This window comes from Oreochromis aureus, linkage group 13 (genome assembly GCF_013358895.1).
Source record: "Oreochromis aureus strain Israel breed Guangdong linkage group 13, ZZ_aureus, whole genome shotgun sequence".
NCBI lineage: Eukaryota > Metazoa > Chordata > Actinopteri > Cichliformes > Cichlidae > Oreochromis > Oreochromis aureus.
In genome coordinates, this window is record NC_052954.1 from 30,632,654 (window position 1) to 30,659,443 (window position 26,790).

Here is a 26,790-nt window from a genome sequence, read left to right on the forward strand (position 1 = left end):
ATGTAGCCTTAATTACTTACTACTTACATAAGTGAGATTAGGAAAATTCTCCTTCAGAAGACCAGGTTTTTGTATTTTGGTGAAACTATAGGTTTTTTGGGGGGGTTGAAGCCCCAGAGGTTGGCTAATGGGATGGCAATAACAGGCTCAATACACAACATCTCAAATTGTGTAGTGACGTTTCAGTGTCTCTCAAATTTTGCACTCATTTCTTCACAGCAAAACACATTTCTCTCTTTGTGTATCTTTCCTCATGTTGCCTCTTTCCTCTCCCATCTTGTTAATTCTTTTTTGAGCTCGCTCTTTCGTCTTTCTCCCCGAGTCTGTCCAGTACATCACGTTATTTAGTGTCAGTTTCAGGTTCAGCTGACCAAGCAGGAGCGCCTATTATGTCCAGAACACTCAGCCGGTGCATATACTGTGTTTGTGGGTGATGTTTTAGTGTGTGTGTGTGTGTGGATGTGGGTGTCTGTCCCTGCTTACAACAGTTCTCATTTCTCAGTTCTGAGAAAAGGGTTTGGGTGTGTGTGTGTGTGTGTTTGTGCTGATAGCTGTTCAGTGAGAAGTGACGTATTAAAACTAATATATACACAGGAGAATATTAAGGCAAACTGATGAAGGCGCCACCACAAACTGGAGATTCACAAGGTTAGAGGTACAGGTTTTGTGTTTACTTGATAAACCGTAAACTACTGTACATCAAAAGAGAAACAACAATAGCACTTTTGTTACTGATGTAACACCCACTTGCATCAGAATGCATTTTGTCCAGTCATTTTTAGACAATAAATTTGATTGATGGAAGAATGTTGATGTGTTAACATGAATAATACCTTTCCCTAATATTTAAAAAGCAGTTTATGCACAGCTTGTTCTGGTGTCAAGACAGGGACTCAAAGCAAGCCTCAATGATAACAGGATATGAAGTTGATTAAATCAGATAAATTAAGAAAGGAGATTGAGTGGTGGTGGGTTGTAAAGCGGCTTGTAGCTTGTGCCATACATGAGGTAGCCAAAAAGGAGAAGGGTATCAGCTGATGTGGACTGGCATTGAGATATGCTGATCTGCCAGGATGGAGGTTTGACTTTGGTCTGTCATAATTAATGTTAAGCTTGATTTTGGGCATTTCATTTTTGTTTTACAAGGTTGTAGATGTGCATTAGGGAAACAGACTCCTGATGTGTCAGGTTGTAGCAGAGGCCAAACTTGTCCTATTTACATAGTGTCATATCTTCTTGGCACTTACCTTATCTGTCCGTGGTCCATTGCGGCTTACTTTATGCATTAATAATATAATGTAATTACTTTTAATGTACTTCAATGTCAGTGTCAGGCCCTGACTCTCCTTTGTTCTGCTTTTGTTACCTCCCATATACTTAATGACGAACCGGTTAAATGCTATTCTTTACTTTTAGCTGTGAATCTGAATATCCTGGAGTTAAATATAGTCCTTACTGCTGCCACTTGGTCTTACAAATATTTGCTATTTTGTCTTGCATGCTTGAAAGCACACTTTCATTATGATTATTAAACAGCTGTCCCAAAGTCGACCAAGGTTTTTCGCATTATTGTTAGTATTGTGTTATTTTATATATGACATTCATGCACTGTAGCATCAGCAAGCCTTAAGGCTCTTTAGATAGTCATACTCTTAGATTGTAGCACCACTGCCACACCAATAAACCAGGACTGTGTACCACAAAATAGAGAGAGGGAGGAAATGGTTCAGAATAGGCTTCAATCAAACTAGGCCGCTTGAGGTCTTGGTGTTATCCGGCCGCTTCTGAATTGTCCAATTAGCTATGATGAATTTGACAAACGGGAATATAACGCATGCTTCCAAACAGGCAGTTCTCAAAGATGTCCATAGTACCGAAAACTGATTGAAGCAGGCGTGTGAGGAACGAGTAATGGCTTCAGAGAGAAGGTGAAAATATTCACACATCCTATCTATGCCAGCTATGGCTGCCAGCTGTTAGATGTTTGTTTGTAAAAGTAACAGAATTTGTTGCACTACCACCAAAAATCAGATTTGTTAAATGCTTTTTTGAACTTAACAACAGCCACTGCGAAAGCAAAACCACGTCTTTTTAAACCTGATAAAATATCTGTGTGCACAGAGACTTTCAGAGTGCAGTATTGTGCTCATTCACTTTAGGCCATTTCTTCAGCATACAGCCTTTGCTTCCCTGCCCTCTTAATGATGAGTGTATTTCTTTGTTCTCCTCTTGCCTCCTTAATCGATATCTCTTCCTCTCCACCTCTACAGTCCATCAATACTGAATTTGGAGGGGAAAAAACATTTTCAGGAATGATGATAGCCATCGGAGGATTTTTATGTGGGTTCGTGTCCACATGTGTACATATATATACAGTACAGTACATGTCTTTGTATATGTGTGTACAATCATGCGTGTACGTATTCCCCTATGGATGCAACTTCACATCCTTGGCAGCAAAACACATTAATCTTTCCAACACTAATAGTGAAAAAAGAAGTGGAAAGGACAGAGGATGTGTGGGTGTGTGTGGAGAGAGGGTGAATGAAAGATATACTCCACCTTCCAAATTAAGAAGAGGCAAAAAAAAAAAGTTTGGCTTTCATGAGGCATTAGAGAGATGATTAATTTGTCGTCTCAGAGAAAGAGGGATGGAGGGATGGAACGAGATGAGGGAGCGGGAAAGAGACAGTGAGGGAGAGGTTGTGAAGTGGCCCTTCTGTCCTCCCTTGCGGTAATAGGATTGTTCGTTTACTGACGTGCTGATTAAAATGGAAATTCAACACAAGTCCAGACTCCCTCTGTCTCACACACACAAACACACACATTCATACAGTGTGCTTAGTATGCAGGTGTGTGGAGACAAGGATGTGACCTGGTGTCCCGCTCTCAGGAATGCAAGAGGAAATGACAGGGACAAAAATGAAAAACATAAAAATAAAAAGGAATGATGGAGAGTGAGAAAACATAAAAGACAGATAATGGAATAAGCAAAGGCAGAAGGGGGAAACAAAACTTCGGAAAGGCATAAGGATAAGTATCAAAGTTACAGGAGTTAATTTGATCATAAATTATTCATCTTCAGGAGTGAAACTCCAAAGTCTTGTAAATATCAGCTTTTAATTTTATAGTAAATATACATGATGGCTGCTTTCTGTGACCGCTGTGGTTTTGTTCTGTTTGCTGAATGACCATTTGTGAACTTTAAAAATATGTGTTTGCAGACTGCAGTTTGGTACACGAGCGTTTAAGGATGAGAAATGATATGCCAGCAATATTTATTTTTGTATTAATGCAGAGTCTTTATGTACCTAATATAAAGCATCTTGACGCAACTATTGTTGTGATTTGGCGGTATATAAATAAAACTGAATTACGTTATTAAGACATTTCCAAATTTGCTCAGTGTCATAAATGTTGTAAATGAATTGCCATGCTTTGGTTAGGCCAAAATACACAAGCAAGAAGTAAACTGTACAGTAAGCAAAGCAGGTGCTTGCTTATGGAAAAACTGGTTTCTGTTCATCACAGAGATAATGACTGATAATGTAGCCTCTATGGAAAAAATGTACTCTTTACATAGTTGTCACACAAACAGATGTTAATTTTAGACATAGATAACCCAAGTACATACAAAATGCACTTTTTAAATGATGATTTCATTTTTTCATTTTTTTCACATTGCTCTCGAGGAACTGTGACCCACTCTTCTTAGTCTGGAGTCTGAATAGGCCACTCCAAAGCCTTCATTTTGTTTTTTGTTTTTAAAGCCATTAAGAGCTGGACTTGCTGGTTTGTTCCCGATCACTATTCAGCTGCATAACCTGACTGTGCTTGAGGTTCAGGACACAAAATGATGGCCAGAAATTGTCCTTCGGGATTTTCTGGTGGAGAACAGAATTCATGGTTCCATCAAATACACCAAGTTATCCAGATCCTGAAGAAGCAAAACAGCCCCAGGCCATCACACTACTACCACCATGTCTAGCCCCTTTTCCATTAGTACCTACTCGGATTGACTCGGCTTGGTTCACCATGGTTTGCAGGGTTTTCCATAGTACCTGGTACCAGGTACTTTTTTAGTACCTGCTCACCTGGGGTTCCATACAATCTGAGCAGGTACTACAATGTGATGCTGTCAGACAGCATGCCACCGATTGGTTGTTCAGTAGCAGCACCCTCAGTCATAAGAGTGTAATAAAAGCACCATTTTTGAAACCTGGCAATGAGGGAAATGGCTACAGAAAACAACGCCATGATCCCCGGGTCTGATGAAAAGCCACAGACTGAGCAGCAGGTATATTCTCGTCCACCTTTTTTGTAGCGTTCGTGTCACAAATTAATTACGTCACAGATGCTCGGACGCATTGCGATGACAATGACAACGACAACGCACACTAGTACGGACTAGTACTCCAGATACTTTATTCCAACATTTCAACTTTTGTCTTGTAGCTGGCAGATTATCAGGATGTATATTTGGCAAATGTGACACAAGCCTTTGTGTTCTTGTTGGTCAGCAGTGGAACTTGGAGCTCTCCCACTGATGCCGTTCTTGACCACTCTCTTTCTTACTGTTGAATCATGAAAACTGACCTTAACTGAGCCAAGCAAGGCCTGCGGTTCTACATGCTGTTCTAGGTTGTTTGCTGACCTCCTTGGTGAGTCATCAGTAGGCTCTTGGAGTAATACCTAGGAAGGTTCACCACTGTTCCAAGTTTTCTCACAGTGGTTTCCAGAATGATAGATGTCACCTTCTCACCTGCTCTTTTTTTAGATTGTGACATGTTATTTTTTGATATTTTTTAGCCTCCTTCACTTCCTGATTCAACAGGTCTCACAGTGGTCAGGTCTGGGTGTGGCTATTAAAATTAAACTTACCTTTAAAAAAATCACGTTTAATAACTGCACTCTGTATTTACTGCAGGGCTGGGGAACTCCATTTTTAAAATATAACTGTAATATTTGAAGATGTTGCCGTTCTTGTGGAGGCTTCCTTTTGTCTGAGTTAATGAGGGACTCCCATACTGGACTTTTATCTGGTTGATGTAAAACTTGACTATACTGATTTTAGACTTGATATTCAAATTTAATTAGAATTGGAATTTCCTTAATTATGGTTTACTAATTCTAGAAAGTGGTCATTCCACCGACTTTGGAACTCAGTAGAGCACAACAAAGAATATAAGAAGAAGAGGGAAGAAATGCAAACTATCATGCAGTAGGAATGTGAAAAGATAAAAAGCAGCAGTTAACAGCGAGGCAGAGGGTGTTGTGTGATGTGTGAGGCATAAGCTATGGACACATTAACACTCTTATAGATGAGAATTGTAAATAATTTGCAGTAATGGTGCATTCAGGCAGCTGTTGCAAAAGGCTGATTCAACATGACACTCGATTTCAGTCCCACTCTGGGAGCCTTCAAACACCACTAAGCGATTTGCTTGATAAGCAGCCGACTTCGTTCCCACCAGCACAGAGAGCAACAGCGAGCCACCAACTCCCAGCGGTGCAGCTTAAAGCCAGGGTGCATGTGTGTTTAAAGGAGCATCATTCCTCATTTCTGCTCCTGATATCAGCCCTGTCATCCTCTCTCCCTCATCTCTGTCTCATCATCTTTCCTCCTCCAGCCCTCTACCCTCCTGTTTTGTTCTTCTCCCACTCTCATCTCTTTTCACATTTCATCTCGTGTTCTCCTGCTCTTTTTAAGCTTCTTTTCTCGCTTTTCTCTTTGCCTCCCTTCACTTCCTACACTCTTTCATCTCCTCTTCTCCTTTGCTATCATCTGTCTTTAACTCTTCAGTCCCTCTCCTCCACTTTTATCCTGTTCTTTGCCCTTTTCCTGTATTTTACTGTCCATTTTTTTGCTTTCCCTCACGCCATCCATCCGTCCTTTGTCTCCTTTGAATGTATCTGTTTCTAATCTCTTCATTTCTCTGTTTGTTTTTCATTTTTTTCCCCTTGCTCTTCCTCTCTCCCTTTGAGTCTTCTTTTCTCATTTACTTTCATATATCCTTATAGTGATTTTCATTTGAAGTTGAAAGTCTGAGTTTCTGAGTATCCAGTTGGAATTTTCAACTGGAATGCCCCCTCAAGTTGGGCTTTTAACTTGGAAAGTCAGAGCAGCCCCACCAACCCCGACTTAAAGATTCAGCGGCAGTGGACGTAAACATTTAGTGAAGCTGTAAAACTCGTAGTCTGTGTCGTATTTGTGACTCACTACATAAACCACACACAGAGCACTGACCAGGCTCTGCAGCAGTGTCTGTAAGTTAAAACTGTATTGCTAGTGATGCATGAGCGGCTTTGCCTTGCTAATGAGCAAAGCAAATCCTGCTTTTCCTTCTGTTTTCCAACTTTCCTAATGAAACACACTCAAGTTGGGATCAACGTCACTTCCAGCTCCTAAAACTGATTTCTGAGGTAAAACAAATGCAGCATTAATCTCCTCTGCTCAATTCCTTAGCAGTCCTCCACTATTCTCCATTTTGTCCACCCTGCCTCCTTTCCTTGTTTCTTTTTCTCAACACCTCTACTTCTCAGCATCTCCTCTCTTCTCCTCATGAAAGCCACTCTGTCTATCAGTGTGTTCATACATTTTAAAAGGAGAGCTGTTACGATAATGCTGGAGGCGAGCCTGCAGGAAGCTGTCAGAGATACAACAGAACGTCCGCACTGCTACTCCTTTCTGTTTACTTGTTTACCAGTTGTGACAACAAACAGTTTAAGAGAGAGAAAGTGCAGCTTTTATAGAGAGAAAAGAAGAAAAAGGAGAGGGAGAAGAGAAGCGACGAGGCAATCTGTATCTCCTGTTGGATCTCTCTGATTATAGGGATAAAGATACCACTTTGTGCTGGAAAATCTCTGCTCCCTCTCAGAGCCAGAAGGGATTTTTTCCCCTTTTTTTTCATTGAAATACCTCAAACATGTTGCATGGCCTGCTGTCTCTGTCGTCCTCTCCTTGGGCTACCGGCTGAATCCAAATGTAAATGGCAAGTCGCGCTTTGTTTTTTTTTCTTGTTTTATTCATTAAAAGCAAACTGCTCCTGGTTAAATGCCACAAGGAAGGAATAAAGGTTAGAGACATTTGCGTTTGCTCTATTTGTGGGTTGACAAGTTTTGAGATTTAAATCCTGATGTCATTTGATCATGTTGATGTGAACTCCAGGGTAAATTATCCAGATTTATAATAAAAATTACTGCATATTAATCTGTTTGAAGTGATGACCGGCTTATCATGTGAAAGAATACCTGCACTTTCATCCAGTCATGGCCTAGAGTAGAAAAATAGTAGACTTTTTTCCCTACCAGTTACTGATTTGATTCCCTGGTGCAGCTGAGTGTGTCTGGAAAATAAAACTGAATGACATTCATGCTTCTCTGGAAACTCCTCTTATACAGGATCACAAACAGAAGAATGATGAGCTACGTAGAGCCAGCCTCTTCTTAACAGCGCAGACAGCATGAAACTCTTACCTCCAGTATCCAGAAAATGATCAAGTTGACTTAAAGTTATAAACTATTAACTTTAATTATTTTTAACTGTTTGAAAGACATTGCTTCCATACTGCATATTCCATGTCTCTGAAACAGATTTTCGTAAAAACCTAAACATACTTATTGTTAAAAAGAGAAAGACCTTAAAAAGAGGTCAGAGGATGGTGAGATTGCCCCAGTTAGAGTAATTAGACTTGAATTAAACACACACAGATGGTGAATAGTGACACTAGTCGATGTGTGATGCTGCATTAATTAATGGCGATTAGCATGTTTTCCAAGAAATTAGTGTTGTTGTTTGTTTTTTTCTCTTCCTGGAAAAATGGAATGATACATAATGTGATCATAGCTGACTGTTTAAACCCCATCAAGTTTTACACAGGCACAAATCAGAGATCTGTAGTACTGGACTCAATCCTGACTCAGCAAACGAATATGAAACTGGGTTAGCCAATATTTTCTACAAATTGTGAGGACTGCTTCTGCTGTGGCCTTATTTATAAATGCATACAGCAAAAAGAAAATCATGCTTCTTAAATGTGTTCCCACCTAAAGTAGAATATCACACGGATAAGCAAGTCAAATGTACTGCACACACAGACACACAGACACACACTATCTGTGTTGCTCCCTGATCAGCACCATTTCCTCTCAATCCAGCAGACTTCCCAGCGAGAGCAGCGACAGATACAGACAGAGAGAGGAGGAAATGGCAAAAGGGGCTTTGGATGGAGAGAGGATTGGACACGACAATTTTCTGCCCCACGGGGGTGGACACGCATGGGCGGCCTAATCGGCTAAGGAAGGCACGGCGGGGCGGGGGGGGCACTCTTCACACCTCAGGGGTCAGAGAGCAAGACTTTGTGTATCTGTGTGTTCCCACGTGTAGGCTAGTCTGAGATGTGTTTGGCAGGGAGGCCATTCCGGGGTTACAGCACCTTCAAAGCTCTTCAATCCAGCATCAAGCCCTTTGTGTCAGTTTAAAGCCACTTAAAATGCCACCAGGGAGGATGGGAAATGGTTGGTAAGGGCAAAAAAGGGGAGAGAAGTAATTCAGGACCTTAAATTACATTCAGATATGTGAGTTTTTTTCCTCAAAATTAATTTGGCTAAACAGTAGAGCACTGCCTTTTTTCTCTGATTGTATTCTCCTGGATATAGGAAATTTAATAAGTCAGAATCCAACTTTGGTTCCACTCGGAAGTCTGGATACAGCCATGTACAGCAAAAGGACATGCGATCTTGGTTTAGTCAAGCATCTGAAAATGGATTTCTTGCTAACCACTAACAGTGTTGGCAGTTTTGAGTCAAGCTCAAGGCATGCTCAGCATAATAGTTGTCAGTAGAAGATGCAATCGAAAACTGTTTAAAAACAAGCTCCTTTAAGGTAATCACTTTTTGGGACCAACCGTTCCCAGGACTACTGCTCTTTTTAGAGGGCTAAATCTATGATTTCACCAGATGTCTTCATCAAACTCACCCAACCTTTGTGATCACTGGCAAATGAAGCTTAGTCTACTGCTAGCATGAATACACTAGTCCCAAACGTCAACGTGGATGACAGATCTAAGTGTGAACGAGTGTCTGCTGGCTTTGTGGATGGACTGGCATCGTAACCTACACATGGTATTCCCTGGCTCTTACCCAGTGTCAGCCAGGATAGTCTCCAACACCCCCTAAAGTTGGGATAAGTCTGTAAAATAATAAAACTGCCTAAAATATTTATTATCTAAACAAACAACCAAACAAAAAAGAGAAAAGTGGAAAAGACATGATCCGAAAGGTAGTATTAAACATTTTATATCATTTCCATTCCAAATATTGTGCTTCAGCCTTCTCAGCCAACATGAGGTGAATTTATCTCAACTGAATCTTTTATTACTTTTATTACTTGCCAGTGTACAAAAAGCTAAACCCAAGTAGATTTGATAAGGAGTTCAAGATAAAGGAATCCGATTAAGATTCAAAGGCAGTTTCACATTTGATAAAAATTTGCCAGACACCCCTCTACATATCAGTGCCTCTTCGCACACGTGCAAACACACACACCGCAGTAGCTTTGAACATTCGAGTGTGAGAAGTGTAACAACCAGACAATCAGCGTAGCAAAGATCCTGCTGTGCATTGAGATGGTCCCTGAGGCTCTTGTTGATCTGAAGAAAGATAAGAGAAGCATCCTTTTCCAGAGATGTACATGATATCCGAGTTTTAATGCCTATATAATTTCCTCACTTGTTAGAAAGCATTTGATTTAGGATTTATTTGATAATTGTTAGTCATTAATCTTTGATCTTGACATGTAGATCTCTTCTGACCAGTAAAGTCACTCGATTGCTGGGATGTTCAGGACTGTTGGACTTTATCCGGTATTTGTTCTGCAATGTCTTGACAGTGTCAGTTTCAGAGAGTTTGATGAGATACAGAAAGGGGTAAAGAAAATGAGATGGGAAATGGAGGGACACAGTGACAGACAAAAGACGGAGAGTGATGGAAGTAATGGCTAAGATGAGCCTGACAGTGAAGATTGACTATGAGAGGATGGTGGAACCAAGGAAATGATGTGAAGCAGAGGAAATGAGGGAATTTGGAGGGGGAGAACCTAGGCAAGTTCACATGCAGGTCATCTCATTGTCAATATGCATATTTCTCTATCTGTTTGTCCCCTGAACTGTAGCCACTTTATTAAATTGTACTCTGAAAATTAGGATTTAAGTTATCACTTTGCTGCAAGTGTCAGCTAAACCTGAGGCCCCATGTTCAGTCTTCAAACATCTGTTATTTTAAGAAATGTCAAACATAGACCCTTCAGGTCAGGTATTTTCCTGCTGAATATTGAATGCACATTTTTACTGACCTTATAGTGTAGAGACAGTGTAAAAGCATTTAAATATACCTGACACAAGTCCTCAGAACTTTACTGAACTCTAAGAATTTTAGCGGTCTTTGAGAGCGACCCTGTCTGTGATCAGTTTTCTAATTTTGTTTCCGTGCTGGTTGGCTTGCTGGCTAGGTCACTGTTGTGCTATAGAGCAGAACCTCGACTACTGTCACAAGCTGCAGTCCATGATGTTGAAATTTACTGACTTACTGTGTACTGGATTCATCCGACTACTCAGATGTGACATGAAATTCTGTAGGAGACGACATATACTCCCGACTTAGGTTGTCCTTTGTTTGCTCAAACGAGATAAATTTTAAAAAACTAAAAAGTAAACAGATTTTTGTACTACGCAGTAAATAAAAGTGCATAATACAAATTCAAAAATATAAAAATTATTATTGCTAGAAAGATAACACACTTGATCCCTCCATTTTTGTCAAAGCTGACTGGTAACTTGACAAAACCATCTCCTGTAGCTATTTTTCAGGGGTTTGCCACCTTAACCTGAGTGCAAAGAGCCATAGCAGAACCCAGTCACCTGGGAAGAAAAACAGGAGGGTCCCTGAATGGTGGTAATGGTGTAAATGTTGTTGATGGACATGAGAAAATTGCTGGGAAGTGGTTTGAAGTTTTAAGTAAGGAGAATATTATCTTCCTTTTTTAATTTAATTAGCCTGAAATTAGGACAGTTTAAAAGGACTGTAATGTCTTTATACTGTGTGTGTGTGTGCATGTGTGTGTGGGTGTGTGTTTACACAACTATAAAAGTTGGGATGTCGGTGTGTTGATATTAAATACTTCCAATATTCCAGATGTTGCCTGTGTTCATCTCACAGTTGTTCTTTGTCCACCAGCTGCAGTAAAATTGGACACCTCTAGTTTGCCTTTAAAGGGCAACAAACTCCACATTAGGAGATTTAAGGTTGGAGGATAGTTGTGGAGTAAGTCCTCAGTTTGTTGGCAGGGGACTGGCAGGTCACGGTTGACCTGGTTTTGACTGTTAGTATGTTAATAACTGTTAATAACTCCTTCCTTTGGCTTTTAGTCACTGATTAAGTTAAGGCACTAAAACTGCTGCTATCCACAAATGTGCCTGTGTGGATAAATGTGACACCAGTGGTGTCATTTACAGCATCCATATGTGACAAGTTGGGTGTGAAAGACCTGTCTTGCTAGAATCTGTGTCACACACAGATGTGTTATTTTGAAGAGCAGAAGCGAGCAACTGACTCCCAAGGAATCACAGCATGTACAAAATGTTAACAAAAAAAAAAAAAAAAGCAGAATGCTGATTGGTGGATCATTTAAATCAAATTTTTAATTGAAAACACAGCAAAGGCACTACAACCTGAGATGGAATTATATATTAATACTGTATGTACTACATTTGGCCAGCTTTCTGTCAGTAGCTACTGCTGGTTTAAAACAACAGCCTGTAGCTGCTTCTCTTCTCCTCAGAGTAGATTGCATTTTCATGCCATGCTTGCTGTCCACTGGTTACTTACGTGCTTATTTGGATGTCTGGATTAGGAATTTGCAATTTACCACATCTGTGGTTTCACTCTGCTATACCCGGGGTTGAGCACAGCCTCAGAGTAAAGATGACAAAATGCAGTTATTCAGATAATCTTTGGCTCTATTTTCTCTGGCCACAGACAAATTATCTATCAACGTCCTACCACACTAACCCACACCTACAAACACTGTTCAATTGACTATTGTTCATTCAGGGAACAAAATGGGGGTGGGGGTATTGGACTTTTGCAAAAAATGTTTATTTGAAACAAGTACAAGAGACAAAAAGCAGGGAGATTTGAATGAGGACCAAACCGGAGAGCTGAGAAAGGATGCAGTGAAGGGAGGAGACAAAAGGAGGAAAGAGGCGAGACTGACACCTTTTGAATGACCTCGCTTTTCCTGAAACATCTTAGAATTTTCCTCTTTTTCTCTGCTCTTATTTTTGATAAATGCAGGAAGAAAGGACTCAAAAGAGACAGAAGAAATGGACTCGAAAGAAAGTGCAGTGTAAAGTGACCTTGTCTGAATGTTTCTTTTTCTTTTCACTTTATAGGGTGCAAGGGGAAAAAAGTTAAAGGCAGTTTTCCAGCCAGAACCAGTTTCGTGATCTGATGTAACCAGCGTTTTCTTTTTTCTGTACAGGGGGAAACACACACACAAAAAACACGTTGAGCCAAAAAGGACTAAATGATGAAAAAAAAATTACAGGAACACAAAAAAATATTCACACTTTACTTACGCACACAGATAACGCAGATAAACACACTGTGTACCATTTGCTGCAATTATGGTGCTACTGCTCTGCAGTGACGTTAGCTGGGGTCATCAGCGCTACAACACTACATGGCCAAATCTGACTCCATCTGTTCTCACAGGAAGGTGTGATTAGAAAGCAACAATGTATGGCACTGAGTATTAGATTAGATTCAGTTACAAAAATGTTTCCTTTAGAGGTTCTTCTTTTAATTACCAAGACAAAATATTCCTCATCCTGTTAATTTGGAGAAAGGAAAGTTACAGTTTGTGTTTACAGGGGTTTTAGTTTGCTATTGATGAATGACTGTAGGACAAAATGCATTTCTGCTGATCCACTAAAACTACTGTTAAATATTTAACAGAACAGAAATGGTTTAAAGTGCTGTGAATTGATTTTATTTGCACAGTTGAGCATATTGTTCAGGCATACCACGTTACCAAGCTTAGCGCACATCCTTTGGATTTGGATGCCATCTTGGTAAATCGCATGTAGAAAATATGCTAATTAAGCTCCTCCTATGAGCCTGAATTGAGTAAGCAGTTGTGAAACTGCATAGACGGAGCTGGTTAAACTGCCTTAGCGTCTGTGCATTTGTTACTTCCCCTCAAGCCACTTTGCAACTCACCTCCAGCCAGCTTTTCTTTTTAATGCTCCATGTGTCTCCAGCTGGAATTGAACCATCAACCCTTTATCAAAAAGAGTCATAAAGACCCATGTGTGAGAATGTTAAAAATACGAGTTTGAGATCGATATTATGGACTGGTCACTAACTATTTAGAGTTGTTTTTTGCTTTCCTTTTTTCGTCCTGTTTATTTTTTGCTTGGTTCAATTGAATCGAATTTTATTTATAAAGCACCACATCACAACACTCATCTCAAGGCACTTTAAATTTTAAAGTAAAGACCCAATAATACAATAATACAGAGAAACCCCCAACAGTCAGACGACCCCTATGAGCGAGCACTTGGCAACAGCTGGAAAAAAACTGTCTTTTATCAGAAAGAAACCTCCAGCAGACCCAGGCTCAGGGAGCAGCCATCTGCTGTGACCAGTAGGGGGTGAATGCAAATGCAGAGTGGTGGATAAACACATAGAAAGTGGAAAAAAAGATCAAGAAGAACTAAGGGAAGCTTAAGGGTCACATGATCCAGGCCTGACTATAACCTTATCAAAAAATCATCTTAAAAGTAGAGAGGGTGTCTGTCTCTTCGTCTGTCTCCACAGACGAGGGGCTGAAAGCTGAAGGCTCTGCCTCCCATTCTACTTTTAAACCTAAGAACCACAAGTAGGCCTGCAAAGTTCATGTGCACTTCTTCACATGACCACTACGTCTCTCCTGCATAAACGGTGTTGATGAATCATAAAATCCTAATGATTTGATTGGAAGGTAGAGGAGAGTACCTATGGAACTGGTAAAAGCCATTCAGTGAGTGACAAAGTAAAAAAACAAAATTAGTATAGTTGTCTGTAGGGTGAAAGAAAATCTGATATGAGACAGTTCTGTCTGTCAAACATGAGTAGAAGTAAGCAAGTGAACAGTGTGTGCAGACAGCTTTATAAGATTGAGCTAAAGACAACACAAAATCTTTATCCTTTATTGCTGAAAATCATCTTGTGTCTGAAAAATTACATTGTATTAATAATATGCATGGAACAAATGAATAAATACATCAAGACAGCTTTGGCATTCCCAAAGATGGGGCCAAAGCTCCAAGAGCTGCATGCTTAAAAACAATCTTTCTGGATTATTTCCAGTAATTCTTTATAGAATGAGGGAGCGAAATAGCTCAGTATTGCCAAGTAGCCAATTTCAACATTGCACACAGTCAGCAAAATCTGTTGTCTGGGCTTCAGTGACATTTAATATTTAAAATATAAATAAAATGAGAGTAAGAGACACTGAGAGTTTGTTGTCTCTCTCTCTCTGCCAGGTCAGAACCTTCATCTCTACTCGGTCACTATCAGCTGAGAAAGCTTTTATACTACACACACAACTCAGCACGATTTTACTCTACACTTAAATTGCTACCTGGACTCCACCCACCTGACTCTCCTTTCTAACCTTACTATTTTCTGTACTCAGCCCTTTTTTTCTTTGGTCCATGTTTCTTCCCCCAGCACAGTCACCCTCCCACTCCTCGCTCCCTCTTACTTACCTTGATTACTTTGCGAAAGGAGCCAGAGAAAGTTCCTACAGTTGTCACATCACACTGGTTATGCTATATCATTTACACACACACACACACACACACACACACACACACACACACACTAGCATCACCTCAATAGACTGTAGAAAGACGCACGTACTGTACGTGATACTACTATTAGATTTGTCATTTTGCAGGGCTGATAAGACTGCTATTAGACAGTAAGACAAAATAGTCCAGCCTGTTATGTTTTTTGGGCTGAACTGCTAATTGCACTGTTCACACAAAAATCCATTTAAACAGAGTGCGTGTGTGTGTGTGTGTGTGTGTGTGTGTGTGTGTGTGTGTGTGTGTGTACGTGTGTGTGTTTGCAGATATTGGCCAGTATTTGCATTGCTGTAACTGTTTCTTAGTAGACAAGCTTTTCATACTTTATCATGGTTCAAGTCTACATTTGTGCAAAAGTCTGTGGTGTTTTGTCACAGATGTATTAAGATCTCTTAATTAAGTTTAAAGATGGGTGTCTTTTATTCCCAGTAAAAGTTACTCACTCAGTAAATACTTTAACCTCCTAGGACCTGCCGTCCACATATGTGGACATCACATTTTGGGTTATTTAGACCAAAATACTTAATTTTGCTTTACAAGGGCCTGATACCCACTTACGGGGACATTATACTGCTACTGTTCTATCAAAATTTTAAATGAATATCCTCATATGTGGCTCTTATTTTTCTTAAAATCAAAAATAAGGTAAAAAAAAAAATAAATCTGGTAATTCTTTGTTTTTACATTCATCAGGCCCCAATGTGACCAAATATCAAAGAGAAATTAAAATTGCATGCTGTGGAAGAGTTCAGGTCTTAGGAGGTTAAAGATGTCTTAAGTGTGATCTATTGGTTAATCTTTGAATCACCTTATGTTGCCCTTCCTGGCTTCGTGGCAGGGAGGGGTGTGGTCATAAACTCTGCAACTGTATGTTAAAACAAAGAAGCAGGAAATGTATGCTTGAGTGTAGGATGTATTCTGCCTCCTTAGACAGCAAAACAAACTCAACGACTCTCCAAGATAACTAGCAAGTTGTTTTAAAGTGTAGTTTGACACATGTTAATACATTTATGAAAACCCCATGTCTTCCACAGGACTCTGTCCAGTCCTGTTAAAAAAAAAACTACGTACATGCTTAATTCAATTCAATTCAATTTTATTTATACAGCGCCAAATCGCAACAACAGTCGCCTCAAGGCGCTTTATATCATAAAATAGAGCCTACAATAAAACATACAGAGAAAAACCCAACAATCATATGACCCCCTATGAGCAAGCACTTTGGCGACAGTGAGAGGGAAAAACTCCCTTTTAACAGGAAGAAACCTCCAGCAGAACCAGGCTCTATCACTACTCCTCCACTACTGCTTCCATTGATCATCATATCTGATCATCAGCAGAAGGTTTTAGCAATTTGCTGGTCTGGAGCATTCAGGTGTGTGTTAACACAATGCCACAGTCCTTCCAGGAGTGGATGCTGGAGCAGCTTCTCCCCATGGTCAGACCTACCTTGCTACATCTCAGAGTATACAGGCCTCAGTTAGCAATTTAAATTTTAAAGTTCATCACAGAACAATTAGAAAGACTGAACAAGTATGGCTTGTTTGGAAGGCTTTCCGGGTAAAAAAGAACACGGTAGCACAAACTACTATGCTAACAAGTTTTCTGGAACAAGGGGTTTCATCGAGTAAGATTTGCATAGAAATGTTCTTACCCTGAGCAAAAAACAAGTGCGTATCCAAAATTACCATTCATAAAACATATGCACCAACCTATTTTGTTCCCATTACCATATCTGTGTTGGTGAATGGACATCAATCTAAGCCAACAAGCTTCTGCAAGCTAAATACAGACAATCTGCATACTATCCCACTTCCAATTTCTCTATAATGAGACACGTTTACCTGCAGGTAAAACAGAGACAACGGTGACAGTGATGTAAGAGAGAAGACTGCACCTCTAAAGCAAGAAAAGTCAGAAAAAGACAGACTCAAGAAACTGTAAAATAGTGCATGTGAGGAGGCCACAGCTTTCCAAAGTCTTTCCACTGGAGTGATGAAATAACAGGATGCTGAATATCATTTCCCGGGAGATGCTCGCTGTGGCTGAAGTAAAAAAAAAAAAGAAAAAAGTTTGGACATTAAAGCTGATATACAAAAATGAAAAGAAAGAGAAAAAAAAAAGAAACACCACAGTGAAAAAAAAAATATATATCTAAATTTGCCAATATCACTGGCTTAATGCCAAGAAATTGTTTTTCGAGAATATAGAAGAATATAGAAGACATTTGATTCTAGAGACAAAGGACTCTAGAATCAAGAGTGAGGCCATCTGTCCAACAGCAAACGTATTCCCCAAAATGGGACACAACAGGATGAGGATTCCAAGAACTGCAGCCAAAGAACGAATCAAGGTGTTACAACAACCAGTCAAAGTCAAGACCTCAACCCGACTGCAGCTGCTGTGGCATGACCACCAAATTTCTGTTTACCACTTTCATTTCTGGCCAAGTCAACAACACACTGTTTTCACCGTGTTTTCTTCATCAGATCATGCCAGAAAGTGGCAGTCTTGTGGCGATTACAGATGAAAATCTGCAATAAAAGTTTTTGTGTTTCACATTTTGGCCTCTTTATGATACTTTAGTGCATATTGGGTCAAGTTCCCAAAGGATTTTAAGCCATAGTTAAGGTAGAAAATACAACATTTTCTTAAGAAAAAACTTGTTTCTTACCTCTTATGTTTTATACTAGGTGCTCCTAACACATGCACTCGTGACCTTTACGTGACTCTGCAGATATTTTTACTGTTTCCTTACGTTTGAATTTTAATGACCCCCATACAATAGTAACTAGTAATTTCCTGGGGGAAATAGTGTCTCGTAAACAAGATGTAATGCGAACATGATTGCAAGTGTGTTCTCATTCTTTGTGGGTTGCAGTCTATGCATCTCAGATTAAAGAAACTAGTGGGCCATAACTATACAAACAACACAAAGACGCAGACACACACACAAACACACACACAGTCAGAAGGGCTGCGGTTGCTTTGGAAACCATGCTCTCAGGTAAAAGTATAAACCACATTGAAGGAAATAAATAAAAGTGAGCAGTTTGATATATGTTGATAAGTGAAGTATGCAAGTGTAATTTTCAGGTCTAACAAGCACCTGTTGTTTATTTGATGCCATTCCTTTTTTTCCCATATTACCTTCCTCATCCTCTCACTTAACAATCCTCAGCAGAACAATGACTCATTTGTTTGTCTGTGTATTATCTCAATCAGGACAAAGAGTGTTTGCTAATAGGAAGTGGTAGTTACAAACTCAGTTAAGTGTGTGCATGTGTCTTTCTAGTTAGCAGAGTATTCATCATTTCCTGACACTCTGAAAACACTAAACAAACAGAGGAGCTTCCAGCTTCTAATTACGCTGTACACTCCAGCACTTAAACCTATTAGCACTGCAGGGGATGTTTGTGTGTGTGTGTGTGTGTGTGTCCGTCCTGTACCAAGCTGGTCCAAGTGCTCTGTTAATTTAATCACTTTTTTGATGAAACCCTACTGTGCTGCCCACTACTTATATTTACAGTGTTTAACATACTAAATGACATTGTACTCAGTGTTGGAGAGTTGAAATCAGTCTCACTGAATTTTAAGTTATTAGAATATAAGGTCACCCGTAGTAATCCCATATTTGGAGAGCTACCTTTATTTACTTTTGTACGCACAGATGTTGTTTTCTCACAGCGGCCTGTTTTGAATTTATTCAGTTTGACAGAGTTGTGCTTTGAGCTGCCCATTTTAACCACAGTGTTATACCAATGCAGGGCCGTGCAGAGACGTTTAAAGGGGGGGGTGCTCAAAGTTAAAAAGGGGCACATTGAACCAGGCTGAATAACAACAACACACATTCATCAAGAATCTAATATGGGATCGCATCATACTACATTACTGTTGTGAGGTGGCAACAAGGCAAAGCAAACGTAGCCTATGTTTTACCTGATGGGTACAATGTTGCTGTTGAGGGGTTGCTGCTGCTCCTGCTGCTGATAGTGCTGGAGGGCAGGGCTGTGCTGATCTGAGACTGTAGACATTAAAATGTTCATAGGAGAGATGGTAGCTGATTAAACAAGTGTCATGAGATAATAACTAAATGCAAAGAACATAAGAAAATGGGCTTGGAACCACAAAGCAACAAAAACTGTGAGAAATAAACAAGGCTCTGCCTGTGAATCACGCTGCTTCTCTTCTTCTTTCCATCCCCTCATTTCACATATCACTCTCCACTTGCTGTCTATCTGAGAACAAGGCACAACTTGCTATTGCAATAAACTATTATATAATTATCCACACCTAACAACTGCTGCATTTAATCTATAATAAAATGATGACAGAAAAATGTTATAGAAGCAAAACATTCCAGTTGTGCTTATTATTATTTTATACTGGAATACGTCTCCAACAACTGGTACATGTGTTAATGTTACCTGTGTTCTTTGTAATCCAGCTGCTGAGGGATCCACTGCCTTTAGTAGCCTCACACAGCTCCTACTGTTTCCTCCTCATGTCCTAACCAGTCATGTCTGGACAATGTTATATCATGAGTAATAATTTAAAAATCCATATACATAAAACACACACATGCACGCACACACAGGGACATTTTAGACCTTCAGAATACTGTATATAATGTAGGCATCATGGTGCTGATCCAGAATCCTTCCATTATTATTTATTACTAGAGCTACAATAATAAAGCAATGAGGAAAACAATAATAAATATGAAATAATGTATTTATGATGATTCCATTTGTTTCACTATCCACTCTGTGCAGGGAGAAAGCTTATTACATTTTTAACTGTAGAGATACAAAATTTTACTGCTATAAAATCAGCATTTTAAAATATAAATCTACTATAATCTGTGTCTTAATGTATGTTCTTTAAAATACAGCATGTTTTTAAATATTATAATTATAATAATCCATAATTATGTGGACATGCATATTAGATCGTTTTAGTGAAATATAATCCCTCCAGAAAGGCAGGAAAAGCCCTGTAACTTACTTTAAAACTAAATATGTTCCCTAAAACGGTGACAGAGCTACAGACCCATGGCAGCCTTACCCAGTGAGCCAGCAGCTATGACCAGCACTACTTGTGTAGTTAATAAAAGGACAGGTAATGTTTGTCGCGCTGTTGCACACACAGCACGCTCATTTGTTTCAGTTCGTCAGTTGTCACAAGACAACTTACCAACGTGTACGTAATAAGCTAATACTCCTGTGTGCTGTAGACTACAGTGTACGCTGTACACCTACTTACCGGTTTTGTCGCATCAGTTTGTGTACCTGAGGTAATTTGTGTTTCTCCTACAGCTCCGGACCGCTAAAAATGCGCGTGCTCTTTATGAGCTCGTTCCCGGCTCGTAACTAGCGCGTTCTGCCGTCAAGGGCGATCATTGGTTAATGGTGATCATGTGACTGATGCAAGACAGATCCTTTTATTTAGCAAATTGTGATTAATAGTTAAATATTATTGTCGAGGGGCACAGACAGGACTCCGCACACACACACACATTTAAAAAAAATATATATATATTTTTTTTTAAAAAGTTGCCTCAAGAAAAGGGCACTTTGGGCACCCATCAGGAAAGGGGCAGGTGCTCAAGCACCTCTAGCACCCCCCTCTGCACGTGCCTGCAGTCCTGTGAAACACTAAATACATCATATGATTTGTAGAACCAATTTTAGCAACAAAAATGTGAAAAGTCATTTTCTGTATGACTTTATCAAGCCCTCGTGTCATCGTGGAGGAATTTTGGCATACTCTTCTCTACGAGGGTGCTTCAGTTCATTGAGGTTTGCGGCTATTGATTAATGTCCCACCATAACATTTAGAGTAGGTTGAGGTCACTGTGTTTCTTTTTTTTTTTTTTCCAGCAATTCTGTTCTAGATTTGATTCTTGTGCTTGGGCAACACATTTGACTCTAGAATACTTTGGTGTGGAGACGAGTTCACGGCCCGCTCAATAACTGGGAGATTTTGCGAATGCCAAACAAGACGTCTTTCTCCTGGTAACCCTTTCAAACAATGTGTATTTCTTCTTTTTTCTAATTGTACTGTCATCAACTTTAACCTTTAATATGCTAATGGAGGCCTGTAGAGGCTGAGATGTAACTCTTGGGGTTTTTTTGCAGTTTCGCTGATTAGGGTCTGAACTCTCTCGGGTAGATTATGGCATTGTGTTAACACACACCTCAATGCTCCAGACCAGCAAACTTGCAAAAGATTAAGCTTTTATAGAGCTGCTCCAACTTGGTGATGATTAACAGCAGATTAGCTGTCACCTACCTTCTTAATGAATACTAAGTTTCCGTTGTGTTTTAATTAATTGATGTGCATATTTACCATTTTCCAAGCGAAATATAAAGTAATGAGAGGTGACTCAGTACTTTTGCATAGTACTGTATATCATAGATATCATCCTCCATCCATCCTGTGTCTTCTCATCTCATACAAGGACTTAAAATCAAACATATACTGTCTTCATTTGTTTTATCAAACTGCTGTGTTTCAGTGACAGTAAGACACAAAACACCTCAAACAGGACAGTAATACTCAGTAGAAATGCAGCAAGGTTCATCATGAACACAAGAGAAGTCATTTCTTTAATAATTGGTTTTATGAGTAACAGTATCATAGAATTCCTATCATTAAAAAGTTATTCTGCTAACGATTCATATTTGATGAGCTGCTGTCAAAAACTGAGGCATTTTTTTTTAATTAACTAAAGGATAAACTCTCGAGATGAAGCTGTACAGTGGTGGAACTAAAGACGTGGCCACTTAAGAAATTAATGCAGCCATGTGTCCTGTAGAAGGGGTTGACAGCATTTGTGTAATGTTAGAAAAACGATTTTCTTTAAAAGTAACAACACAGAACAATGTATATTAAAACACAAAAACTAGACTGGATTTGCAGATTCTCTGAATGTTCTTGTTTCCTGATTTCCACACAGAAAAGAGGATGAATCAGGAAAAGCAGAGAGAAAGGCAAAACGAGGCTATAAATTGAAAGAGAAAGTTGCAATAAGAAAGATTATGTATTTATGCATACAGTATGTGTGCATGCCACTTCCCCATAAACTGCATTACTAAACAGAGTCCATCCCTGTGAACTCAGTGGTACAGTGCAGCAGACGGGTCAAACCACATCAATACGTATCAGTGACTCTTATCCTTGTTGTTTATTCAGATAAAAGGAAACACAGCTCTATTAGACAGACAGTAAGGAAAACCACATATAGTGGAGTCATAGTGGGACTGCACAGGGATGATGTGATTTTCTTATATTTTTTTAAACTTTATGACTTTCATTTTTTTTTACAATATTTAAATGTGGTTAAATAAGGTAAAGGTTTGTGTTCAGGAATTCAAAATCAATCGCAACATATGTTTCAATGCAGAACTAACTGATGATTATGGAATGCTTGCTTGATGGATGGATCAATGGAGTGAAACAGAGGAAACAAAGTTGTTGTTTTTTATATAAATCTGTGTCTGTGTTTAGGGCTTGTAGAAAAACACCAGGCATTAGCAGGAGGGGCGGTGCAGCTGATATTTTAACGCCTGTTTCTGTGCACTTACCTGGAGAGCCTGATAAGACTGTCTCCATCTAAATCAGCTGCACAGCAGGTGCAGCTCCACAGGCTGCCAGTCAGCCTGCTTCCCCCAGCTGGGAGCTTTGCTCATGGGGATGTTGGCAGCAGGGATCTGGGCAGCACAGCTTGAGTTGAGGATGTCTCCTACATCCTTCGAATTGACTGGCTTGCTGTTCTGTTAACCTATAGGAGTACTGTGTACATACAAATCACACCACTGCCTACTTGTTGCATACTTAATGTGTTGATCCTTTTCTCCCTGTCTGTGTGTTCTGTTTGTAGGCAGTGCCGAAGCCCATAGCCATGGAGCCGTGCTGGGGAAGCAGAGCAGGTGTTCTCACAGTGCTACTGTACCTGCCCAGAATCCCATCTGGAATACCTCCACCTGGACAGTCTGGTAAGATCCTTACACAGTAATAGACAATATGCAGTACAGTATGTTTTATTTTCAAAAGATTGAGAAATTCTAAGAGTGATGGGCAATATTTGCAATGTTATCTTAGAAACTGCCAGTGACATTTGTTATTTAAGGACCTGAACCTTCTGCATACATCACTGCAAATTTCTAGTAAACTTCTGCAGTGTTGTCCATGGATTTATTTTTCATTTCTTTGTTTAGGGAGGGGAGTAGAGTAGTAATTTCCATCTAATTCTAATTTGTTGTTTGTTTTTTTCCTTCCAATATATTGTCCACTAAAGTTTTACACAGTTTCTCTATAAGAAAAACAAAAAACTGCTGCCTTAGCCATATTTTGTGCTGGCAATTTTTAGAAGGCAGGTTGTATATAAAGAACAGCTGCAGTAGTTGCAGCTATCAACAGTATTTATGTCCACACATCTCCAACAGCCCATGTTGCTTTTTCGTGATCAAATATAACAAATACAAAGCCCCACACTGGTTATTTCTCTGCTTTCATTTGATTCTCACCGCTGTAAACGAACAGCTGTCTCTGAAACATGAATTCCTTTGTTACTGCCACAGAAAGCATTCACACCATTTTGTGATCTTTTACAAGGTGAGCTGAACGATGTTTCAAAAAGATCCAGATGCAGCAAGCTGTGCTTCACATGTGCCTTGCAGCAGCTCCCCATCAGCTTTTTTGTAGAACAGGCTGTGGCATTTTAATCAAAAGCCGAATAAACACTAAAATGTGATGGCATCAACGGCATCATCAAAAAAATGTCTTGATGTTTCTTCGTTGCCACCATTAGAACAGACTGCTGCCATGAGCAGAGCAGCAGGGTAGCTTAGTAGTTTGTTTCTAAGTCATTTCATAGCCCAAAGGTTAAATCTTCAATCCCTGATCTTGTGCTCAATCGTGGCAGAGCAAAACTTACATCGAGTTAATGTTGAAACTGTAAACCTAGAGGTAGGGCTCACGATATCCTGTGAGCAGAGTCTGTGTAGGTTATGTTCTGCATCAATCAGTGGCAATTAAGGGAGAAACTGTGCCTTATTTCATTATTCCTCAATCCAACACTGTTTAGTTCAGCACATGTAAATCAGGATTTCAAAGTTTACCCACTGACTTAGTAAAATACAAATCTGGGATTTATTTAATTTATTTTTTTTAAAAGTTGTTCTTTTGTTAATAGTTGGACTTCTTAAGATCATTCTTAACATAGCAACACAAGAAAATCGTACTCAAGCAGGTTTTGAGAATCCCATCTGTAGTTTAAAGACTTCTAAAGAGATCTAAAAACCTCAAGTGTCCTAGACTTAAGTTTTCCCATTATGATGGCAACAGATACGCTTTAGTCAGGAAAAGATCACAGCAATGTTAGATAAAAAAAATGAGACCAAGTAAAATTGTATCTTATAGGGTTGAACAACAAATTGGTCGCCAATCCATCAGCAGGAAAACAAAGTGAGTCAGACAACCATTCAGACACCTAAGGTCAATTTAGACTCACCAGTTAACCTAACTGGCACGTCTTTGAACTGTGGTAGGAAACTCCACCCATTTGGCTCATTCATAACCCAGGACCCGGGTGACAGTGCTAATTACTGCACCATGTAATGTTTGCCAGAAGAATAAGAAAATACTTGATTACTTACAGTAAGCTGTAGTGAGTTCATTTGTAATGCATAACCCAACACCTTTTGCCATTTTAGTGAATGAACTGGGGAAGAACTGGGGAAGCAAGAAAAATCAGTTCATATGATGATTGGGTTGTACACAGCTGCTATAGTTTTTAAAAGGAAGTTACAGAGTTTAACAACCAGATGACTGATGACAAAAGTCATATTATTTATTAAATGAGTATCTTCTATAAAAAATGTTATTTTACTGTTTCAAATCAGGATGTAGTTTTGGAAGAGATTTTGGTTCACTCTTATATACTACAGCAAAAACAATGGAGAGCAAAGGAAACTGTCCAGGAAAGAAGTAACCTGACAAAACTTTCAAAATTTATGTTTTTTTTCTTTAAGTCAAGATATTAAAATGTCCTTAATTTTAGTATGTGGAGAATAATGAATTATTCAGAAAGACTCTTGACATATGGCATGTTAAAGTTGGCCTGATGTGGTTAGACCTGCCTGGTTTTCCTCCAACACTTACTGTTGGATCAATTGTTCCCCTCAATGAGACATCCTGACTTTCCACTGTCTGAGCTCATGTTGCACTATAGACGGGTGACATGCGATATCCCCAGGTCGCTGCAGTCGACCACCAAACAGCTGTGGAAATCAGTGAAAAGACAGTGCTTTCTTTGAGACCTGACCAAAGCTTGCAGGGTTGTGCACTGTCAGCATGAGCCCACTCTTCTATCCCTCCAGCTCATCTTCCACCTCAACCTTTCATACTTTTCCCGCTCAGGCATATATATTTAGTCTCCCTTTGTATTTTCCTTCCCCCTACAGCCTTTTGCTGCTCTGCTGGTAGTTTTGGTTGAAGTAGACTGTATGTAACTGAGGCTGATGTGGGAAGCTTCTGCTCCTCCTGGCAGGAAGTGTTGCCTTCAATGCCATGAGTACCTTGATGATGAAAACAAGCAGAGCAGACAGAAAATTGACCACTTTGCAAGAAAGCATTTTCTCAAGGTTGAAAGATCTCGCAAAATGTGGCAACAGTCACTGGAGTCTAACACAGGGGAAGGAATAAAGCATGAAAGAAAAAAAGTAATTATGCTAACTATAGAAAAAACTAGAGACAGTAAAGGTAGCACAAGTGTTTTATGAAAACATGAGGACCAGAAAGTAGCCAAGGATTGTTAAGCAAATTTCTACCTTGTGTGTCATTAGCCCATCCATCCATTTCCTGCCATTAATCTTAGCCAAACAGTCCATACATACTAATAATAATAATAATGATAATAATAATAATAATAATAATACTACTACTACTACTACTACTACTACTACTAATAATAATAATAATAATAATAATAATACTAATAATAATACTACTACTACTACTACTACTACTAATAATAATATATATACAGTGGCTTGCAAAAGTATTCGGCCCCCTTGAACTTTCCCACATTTTGTCACATTACAGCCACAAACATGAACCAATTTTATTGGAATTCCACATGAAAGACCAATACAAAGTGGTGTACACGTGAGAAGTGGAACGAAAATCATACATGATTCCAAACATTTTTGACAAATAAATAACTGCAAAGTGGGGTGTGCGTAATTATTCAGCCCCCTTTGGTCTGAGTGCAGTCAGTTGCCCATAGACATTGCCTGGTGAGTGCTAATGACTAAACAGAGTGCACCTGTGTGTAATTTAATGTCAGTACAAATACAGCTGCCCTGTGACGGCCTCAGAGGTTGTCTAAGAGAATATTGGGAGCAACAACACCATGAAGTCCAAAGAACACACCAGACAGGTCAGGGATAAAGTTATTGAGAAATTTAAAGCAGGCTTAGGCTACAAAAAGATTTCCCAAGCCTTGAACATCCCACGGAGCGCTGTTCAAGCGATCATTCAGAAATTGAAGGAGTATGGCACAACTGTAAACCTACCAAGACAAGGCCGTCCACCTAAACTCACAGGCCGAACAAGGAGAGCGCTGATCAGAAATGCAGCCAAGAGGCCCATGGTGACTCTGGACGAGCTGCAGAGATCTACAGCTCAGGTGGGGGAATCTGTCCATAGGACAACTATTAGTCGTGCACTGCACAAAGTTGGCCTTTATGGAAGAGTGGCAAGAAGAAAGCCATTGTTAACAGAAAACCATAAGAAGTCCTGTTTGCAGTTTGCCACAAGCCATGTGGGGGACACAGCAAACATGTGGAAGAAGGTGCTCTGGTCAAACGAG

General features: G+C 39.6%; 1 protein-coding gene across 2 annotated transcripts in view; it reads left to right on the plus strand.

Moving 5' to 3' along the window:
• The window catches only part of atrnl1a (attractin-like 1a), a 342,376-nt gene that overhangs the window by 297,164 nt on the left and 18,422 nt on the right, over positions 1–26,790 (plus strand). For both annotated transcript variants that reach the window (XM_039621670.1, XM_039621671.1), the window contains one exon: positions 22,798–22,912. In XM_039621670.1, coding sequence (XP_039477604.1) covers positions 22,798–22,912 — 115 coding nt within the window. The remainder of the gene's footprint in view (positions 1–22,797; positions 22,913–26,790) is intronic.